The sequence below is a fragment of the Rhinolophus ferrumequinum genome, chromosome 13 (assembly GCF_004115265.2).
Source record: "Rhinolophus ferrumequinum isolate MPI-CBG mRhiFer1 chromosome 13, mRhiFer1_v1.p, whole genome shotgun sequence".
Lineage (NCBI taxonomy): Eukaryota > Metazoa > Chordata > Mammalia > Chiroptera > Rhinolophidae > Rhinolophus > Rhinolophus ferrumequinum.
In genome coordinates this window covers 7,430,130-7,439,274 of record NC_046296.1, presented here as the reverse complement: position 1 = coordinate 7,439,274, position 9,145 = coordinate 7,430,130, and the positions used below count along the sequence as shown (strand labels likewise).

General features: G+C 42.0%; 1 gene segment (V, D, J or C); it reads left to right on the top strand.

Annotated features, from left to right (window-relative positions):
- The first annotated feature begins 7,871 nt into the window (after positions 1-7,871).
- Positions 7,872-8,432, top strand: LOC117033317 (immunoglobulin kappa variable 1-6-like). The segment is given in 2 exon segments: positions 7,872-7,989; positions 8,116-8,432. Coding segments are annotated over 2 exon segments (372 nt in total).
- Positions 8,433-9,145: the final 713 nt, after the last annotated feature.

The window sequence follows — 9,145 nt, the reverse complement described above, 5'->3', positions numbered from 1 at the left end:
ATTAAACCAAAGCCACACTGCATCAACCATTAGGGTACAGATTATTCCATGTCTTCATTTTCTAGGTAGAAACTTAGAAAAAATTTAACGAAGTATAAAATATTCACTAATCAGGTGCCTGGGAATGAAAAAAAAATGAACTGAGAGCTTTAAATTGCAGATTAATTCAGGTGTTTCCTTATGCTTATGAATTATTTGTGGAAGTGGGAACAAATTTATGCCTGAGATTTGTCAGAAAATTACACTGCACTGATGTCACATCACTTTTATACCCAAGAGAGCTTTGGAAGAACAAGAGTCTAAACAGTATGTAAAATTCAAAGGTTATAGCTGATGATCATTTTGAAATGAAAAATAGCGAATTCAATGATATCGACTCCTGAATTTAAGAAATTACCAGACTTTAGAAGAAACAAGGCTGAAAGGTTGGAGACACGGTTATTTGGGGAAACACTATGATTGGACCTTTGAAAATGGGCCAAGATTGAGGACAATGGCTTCCAGGTGAAAGTTAAGCTAAGGGTCATTGCTGAGCAGAAGGTTCTCAATAATCAGATGACACATCGATGTCAGGCAGTTACTGCTATGGTCTGATTATTTGTCCCCCAAAGATTTATATGGTGACATCCTATACCCGATTATGATTATATTGCAAAGGAAAGATGTTTTGTTGGTGATTAGTTCATGAGGTTGGAGCACTGGTGATTAGGATCAATGCCTTATAAAAGATACCCCACAGAGCTCCCTGAATACTTCTACCACGTGAGGACACAGCGAGAAAACTATCTATGACCAGAATGTGAGCCATCACCAGACACTAAATCTGCCAGCAACTTGAGCTTGGAATCCACAGCCTCTAGAATTGTGAGAAATATATTTCTGTTGTGCACGTGCTGCCCAGTATAAGGTATTTTTACTATTGCAGCCTAAACATGCTAAGAAGTCATTTTTCCATGCTTTCCCTACGAGCCTAATGAACAAACATCATGACATCCTCAGTGGTGGTTCGTGCATAGCCCAGGGGTATGGATTTCATCTAACTAAGGATGACATGTTAATTTTTGCTCCAAAAGACACATTAGAGTTGATGGTCCAGCTAGGTCTTATTTTCCGGGTACACAGTAACTAAGGCTGACGTGTTACTTGCACCTGTTAAGTGATTGAGTCAGTTGGACATGAGACAAGACATGATGGCTGGTTTCAGCAGAAAGGGGTTTATTGTCATGGATTAAGAAGATTACAAATAGAGAGAAAGGCCACATGAACAGGCTCTGGCAATTCAAAGTTTTAATCCTTCAAATCCCATAGTGTTTTAAGAAAAGCTATTGCCATGGCAACAGCAATCTGGAGAATCAGAAAGCCGTGTCCACCAGAATGTGTTGCCTGCCCAGGACACACACCAGCAAACTGAGCACCTGTGGTCATGCACGTCCCCTCCCCTCACTCTGTTCTGACAACCACTCCTCAGAAATGCATCTGATGGGCAGAGTCTAAGTCACATCTCCGATCAAGAGTACAAGGCATGTGGTTTAGGCTTTTCAGAACCTCCCACACAGAAAGACCTGACGGAACACAGAGGATGGAAAATACTAAGGAAGCTGCTTCACAATAATTGCATGAGTCATGAATTCATATACGTATGTGAAATAATTTTCTTTTCTCTACTTTCCTTTCCTTTAAAATATATAAAGAAATGGCTGAAAATTTTTTTGTCACCCTTGTAACTTAGACAATAGTTTAAATGTGTTAGGAAATTAGTAAAGAAGATATCAAGCAAGATTGTATTGAAAGGGCCTGAAGGAGGAGTCTCATGTCTCCGTCTGTGTCCAAAGCCCACAGGTAGGACTCTGGTTATAACCACCCTCCCAACGCCCTCTGTCCTTCTCTAAAGGAATTTCCTCTTCTTTTGCAAGTGCCTCACCCTGGGTGCATGTTGCAGATCACAATTGTCTCTTTTCCCAAACGAACCACTTGTTCGAGAAATATCTAGCTGACTTTTTGTTTAAGGCCAACATATTTGGTGGCCTACACAAGGGTCCAGAGAAGACCCCCAAGAACACCAGGGATGGTGAGCAAACATGTGTGGCACCCACAGAGCCTTTAGAGCTTGCTGTTTTTCTCACTGGCCCAGGAGTTCTAAAGCTAAGTTTTCTCTTGGATTTGAACTTCTACTCTCTTTGTGTTTTGAAGCTCTCGTGACTTTTCCAATCTGTCAGAGATTTTGACTTTTCTGCTAAAGGCCCTGTTTGTCTGTGAGTACTCAATTTGACACAACAGCCTGATTCCTTCAATTTCAGGTTGTTTTGGAAAACTGGCTAGCCTGTGGCTTGACTCCTTGGAACCAGACTATTTCTATGAAATTGGCTAACCTTCGGTTCGATTCTACACTGGTCTGTCTCACTGAAACACAGTTGTTCAGCTTTCGGCCTGTTCCTCCCATGAGCAGGTTGTCTATCAGAGCTGCACCGTTCAGTCTCTGTCCTGATGACCTCGTGACTAAGTTGTTTCTTTGACACTGCTGCTTCTGCCTTCAGCTCAGCCCCGTGGAGATCAAAATGTTCTAGATTAGAATGTCTAAATTTAGATTGCAAACTCTTTGGGCTCTTTAAGGTTTTAAGGTATTTGGGCTATTTAACTCCCTTAAGCTGGTTAAGTTGTTTGAGCTGTTTAAGCTCTTTGGGACTTTGCATAGGAAAAAAAATCCTCTAAAAATGGGATCTCAGTATTCTATATATTTCAGGTTCTCCCCACCCTGATACAAACAGAGACCCTCGACAAATTTATGTTTAGAAAACGTGGTTATTCTTCATGTTCATTTCTTACTAAGTAGACTGATTTAACAAAAATAATTCACAATACCAATGGCCGTTACGAGGAATTTGAGATCCCCAATCTTATTTACCTTAAAATCAAATTGCTTATGTACCACATATCAGTGAAATTATATGGTTCTCTACTTTTGCTGTCTGACTCATTTTGCTTAGCAAAATAATCTCAAGATCCATCTATGTTGTTGCAAACGGCACTATTTCATTTTTATTATGGCAGAATAGTATTCTATTGTGTGTATATATACCACATCTTCTTTATCCAATCATCTATCAAAGGTCAGTTTGATTGATTCTATGTCTTGATCACTGTAAATAAAGCTGCAATGAACATTGGAGCACATATGTCTTTACGGATAAATGTTTTCAGATTTTTGGGGTAGATACCCAAAAAAGGAATTGCTAGGTAACATGGGAATTCTATTCTTAATTATTTGAGCAACATCCACATTGCCTTCCATAGTGGCTGCACCAATCAGCATTCCCACCAACAGTGTATGTGGTATATAAAACTGAAAACAAGAAAGGAACAAGACAAACAAATGAAAAGAAAACTCATAGACACAGACAATAGTTTAGTGGTTATGAGAGGCTGACGAGGAAGAGGGATAGTAGATAAGAGTAAAAGGGATCAAATATATGGTGATGGAAGGAGAACTGACTCTCACACAATGTGAGATATAAATGATGTATTACAGTCTTGTACACCTGAAACCTATGTAACTTTACTACATTGCTATCCAAATAAACTTTAATTACAAAAAAAAGAAAGAAAGGATAAAGAAAAGTGCCAGGAAATTGGAAAAGAAATTATCACAATTTTGAGCACTTCACACACCCTCAGCATTCTAAACAGTCTTTCCAATGCCCTTCTAATTCCAAATGGCAGTGCTCTGAGGAGCAACAGAGGCTCTTCCCAATCTTTCTTATTAATTGGCTCAGGAAAACTTTTCTCCAAATTGGAAAAGAATTTCTCTCTGTCCTTTTTGATACCGAAGCTACATCTTGGTGCTCAACCCCAGTGCTATACAGCAGCCCCTGCCTCAGAGAACGAAAACAGTTCCAATAGTGGGGGTCTCAAGTGGTCCTCAACTGGTTCCTGTCTCTGAAACTGTTCTTTTTCTGTATGCTCTTAAGAAATACTCACCCTTTTCTCCATACTTCTTCTGTCCCTTTTCATTTATTAACCTGAGACTTCTTAGAAAAGTACCATGCTGGGGTTTCATTCTCTCAAAAAGGGGAAATATTCTAGAATTTGACAGCAGCCATCAAAATAGCCAATCAAGTAAATTAAATGAACAACTACCGTATTTTATTTGCCCCATTTCTGATGACACTATAGTTGAATCTGGGAGTGTGGTTCATTTGCCTCTATTGCATCACCTGTCATTCGCTTTCTGGACAAAATCTTAGCAGGTATTGGCAAAATCCACAATGCACCTCCTATCAAGATTCAAATATATTCCTAAAACCCATTGCCAGAATCAATACCTCATGAGAAGTCTTTCCAGGTATAAAGCCCACAATATAGACCAATGGAATAGAATTGAGAACCCAGCAATAAACCCACATAAGTAAGGACAGATAATTTTCGACAAAGAAGCCAAAAACATACAATGAATAAAAGATAGGCTATTCAATCAATGGTGCTGGAGAAATTGAAAAGCCACGTGCAAAAAAATGAATCTAGACTGCTATCTGTTATCATGCACCAAAATTAACTCAAAATGAATCTAAGACCTAAACATAACCTGAAACAATAAGGTATATACAAGAAAACATAGACACTAAACTTATGGACCTTGGGTTCAAAGAGCATTTTATGAATATGACCCAAAGGGCAAGGGAAGCAAAAGCTAAAATAAATGAATGGGATTATACTACACGAAAAGCTTCTGTGCAGCAAAAGAAACCATTGACAAAATAAAAAAGGCAACCAACCGAATGGCAGAAGATTTTTGCAAACAACACCTCCAATAAGAAGTTAATAACACCTCCAATAAGGAACTCACATAACTCAAGAACAACCAGAAAACAAACAAACCAATTAAAAAATGGGCAGAGGACCTGACTAGACATTTCTCCAAGAAGACATACAAATGGCCAATAGACATATGAAAAATTGTTCAACATCAATAATCATCAGAGAAATGCAAATCAAAACCACAATGAGATATCACCTCACACCAGTTAGAATGGCTATCAACAACAGGACAAATAATAACAAGTGTTGAAAGGTTGTGGAGTAAAAGGAACCCTCATACACTGTTGGTGGGAATGCAGACTGGTGCAGCCGCTATGGAAGGCAGTGTGGAGGTTCCTCCATATGATTTCACTGATATGTGCTATATAACCTGAAAACAACAAAGAACAAGACAAACAAATGAAGAAATAAAAATTGATAGACACAGACAATAGTTTAGCGGTTACCAGCGGGTAAGGAGGGAGGGGATAGGTAGATGAAGGTAAAGGGATCAAATATGTGGTGATGGAAGGAGAACTGACCCTGGGTGGTGAACACACGTGATATATATATGATTATTATAGAATTGTACACCTGAAATCTATGTAACTTTACTAATAATCGTCACCCCAATAAACTGTAATAAAAAATAAAATAAAGCCCACAGTAGCTCCCAAGACTGAGGGCCTCATTCCCTTGCACTAGACCCTGTAACACTCCCACTTTTCCTATGAGAAAACCAAGGGATGGGAGTTGAGATTGTCCAGGACCTCTGAGCAATAAACAACATTGTTATCTTTCAGAATCCTGTTATTCCTAACCCTCACATACTACTAGCATCCATCCCAACTGGAAGTAAATTTCCTACTGGAATTGATTTATGCAATGCATTCTTCAGTATCCAGCTAGTGAAGCCAGTCAACACCTTTTTGCCTTCATGTGGGAAGGAAAACAATTTTCCTGGAATTTAATACCTCTGGGACTCCAGGACTTTTTTCCAAGTCAAGTTGTTGTCCTTTCAATCTTAGTTGTGGAGGGTGCCGTTCAGCTTCAAGTTACTGTCCTTTCAGTCTTAGTTGTGGAGGGCGCAGCTCAGCTCCAGGTCCACTTGCCATTGCAGTTGCAGAGGGAGCCGCCCACCATCCCTTCAAGGAGTCGAACCTGCAAGCTTTTGGTTGAAAGGACGCGCTCCAACCAACTGAGCCATCCGGGAGCTCAGCGGCAGCTCGTTTCAAGGTGCCATGTTCAATCTTAGTTGCAGGGGGCAGAGCCCACCATCCCTTGCGGGAGTTGAGGAATCGAACTGGCAACCTTGTGGTTGAGAGCCTACTGGCCCATGTAGGAATCGAACTGGCAGCCTTCAGAGTTAGGAGCATGGAGCTCCAACCACCTGAGCCACCGGGCCAGCCCCACCTCATCATTCTTGAACACTTCTTAATTTCTTGGCCCAAACTGTGCAGTTATTTTGTATTTTCCCCATTCTAGACCTGGGATGAGGCATTTATTCAAGAACTATTGCTTTGTTTTAGTAAAAAATAGTATTTAGAAACCAAGATCTGGGCACTGTGGGCACTTCTTGGGACATGGGTGTCATTGGTACTACATGAGTAGAGAAAATCTGTTTATCTGTGTATCCATAATCTATTTGTATCAACACACACTTTCATATAAGACCTATGTCTAACCCTGATATCTCCAATTTCTATCCCAAATCAGTTTATCCTAGAAATTTCCTTTTCTATATTTATAATTCCTTTCTCCAACAGTGAGAATTTTGTCTCCAATTATTCTTAATACTTTGACTTATATAATCATCAACCTTTCTAAATGAAATGAATTTCTTTCTGTTACAGCCAACTACAATCCCCTTGCACATGACTTCTCCGATACATCCACCCACATACTCTCTCTTGGCTCTGATACCCTTGTCAGGCCTCTGCAAACTTTGCACTCCGGCATGGATGCCTTACCCTCCGTGCCTGGGCTCCACAACTACACTGAGTGTCCCTGCCTAGGTGAATGTCCACAACTTGCTCCAAACTTAACACATGTACTGGTAAATAGTGCCACCACTGCCACATGAGGACACCAGTCCTCACACCCCTCTTGCTCTATGATGGATCCCCCTCTATCACACATGGATGCCTTTTCCATACTGTGTGGGCTCTAATACCCTGTGCAGGGCTCCCACTCTCACCTTCCTGTGTGGTTTTCTCATCACCCTGCTTAAGCCCAAGTTGTATTCCAACCACTGAGAACTATGTTCTCTTAGAAACCAGAAGAGGTTTGGTGATAGAAAACACAGTAGTATCAGGGTTATACAAAAGCACTTATACTAGGAAAGCCTTCAGCTTCTGAAGAGAATAGCTTGGGTTAAGAAGGAAGCGAGGCACAAATAGTAACCCAAGGAGATCAGGACACATGTAGCATGGGAGTCGCAAAGACCTGCAGAGAGGAAAGGTGGCTGACACATTTCATTTGGAGAGAACAAAAATCCCTGACTGTGCCTGGCCTAGATGCAATCGGTGAGTCAGAGCACTCAGAAATGCAAAGGGACAGACCACTAAGCTGGAGGTGACAGGTACTCAGTCACTGGGCACTTCCTTACAAATAATGACACTCACATTTTTGGGGGTTGTTTACTCATATACCTCATTGCATGTCTAGTTGTCAATAGTGTTAATTTACCAAACCAAAGTTTTTAAGAATTCATCCCAAAAGGAAAACTCACTGTCCTCAACAGGGTGCACAGGTATCAATGCAAAAAGCTGTCAATATTTCTTGCAAGTACTAGGGTTGTATCATACTCGAAACACTGTGTTTTAGATGGAGAAATAGCAAGAGAAGCATGTCCTGAAATGTGAACTGAGCAAGAACACTATACTCATAGTACACTAGAATGACTCTTGTGACTGCCGAGGAGAAACACATTTCTTGCAGGCAAATGTGTGCTGCCCTGTGGGGCTGGGGCACCTGGCAGACACTGACTGTGCCATGTTATTGAGACCAGTCAGCCCTGCAGCTGGGCCCAAACTGCCCCAACCCCTGCTTATTTGCATGTTACTGGGGTGCAACCCACAGCCCTGGACACATTAATAGTGTGGTCACACCCTGTGCAGGAATCAGTCCGGGCAGGACGTGGCATGGACATGAGGGTCCCGACTCAGCTCCTCAGCCTCCTGCTGCTGTGGCTCCCAGGTAAGGAAGGAAAACTGGGGATTTGCTCTGCCAGTGTGGTCAGTACCACTTAGACTGCAGGGTAGTTATAAGACCTGGTAACAGTATTAAAAGTATGGATGTTTTCCTTCATGTTTCCATTCTCAGGAGCCAGATGTGATATCCAGATGACCCAGTCTCCATCCTCTGTGTCTGCATCACTGGGAGACAGCGTCACCATCACTTGCCGGGCCAGTCAGGGCATTAGCAATGAATTAAGCTGGTATCAGCACAAACCAGGGACAGCTCCTAAGCTCCTGATCTATGGTGCAAACAGTTTGCAAACCGGTGTCCCTTCAAGGTTCAGTGGTCAAGGATCTGGGACAGCTTTCACTCTCACCATCAGCAGCCTGCGGCCTGAAGATGTGGCAACTTATTACTGTCTACAGGATTACAGTACCCCTTTCACAGTGTTACAAGCCTGAACATAAACCACGAAGCAGACAGCTGAGAGCAGGCCGCCCCAGCTGCTCCTCTTGGGTCTCCATCAGCTGAAAGCATTTCTCAGAATCACCCAGTCTTTGATGGTGACTGTAGGTTTTGGTAGAAGTGGCCAGGGAGGCTCCTCTGCACCCTAACTCTCTTGGTCTCTCCTCAGCCTCAGGGGTATATACAACGCCTCTCCTGATTTCATACAGAACTGAGATCATTACACATGAGTTGTCTGGGCTGCTTATTAGTCAGAGTTCATAAAGGGAAACAGAAGCAGGAATTGCTTAATATGGGGAATTAATGACTAAAATAGATTGTTTCGAAGGCCTAAGGAATTAGTAACAGGAGAAGCAGATCATCGAACTGCGGGATTCCCTGGTGCTCCCCCAGAAACCAGAGAACATATGCTGCTGGAGACAGAGGCTGTCTAACCTTGTGGTCCCCAGACCTGTTAGGGGAAGGCCCAGGTGTGGGGGTGCTGATGCTCTCAGCTCACCAGTGATTCTCCAGTCCTCTCTGCCCACAGGAACTGATGGCATTGAATTCTCCTAGTCTGACTTGCACATGTCAGTAAGGGCCACTCAGTGAGCAACTCTGTGAAATCATAGAGGGCAAAGGGGTTCTGAGAAATGTGCTTCCACAAGGAAGAGTGATGATGGGAAACTGACAGCAGGCAGCCTGAATGGTCATTGTTTTTACGTGTCAG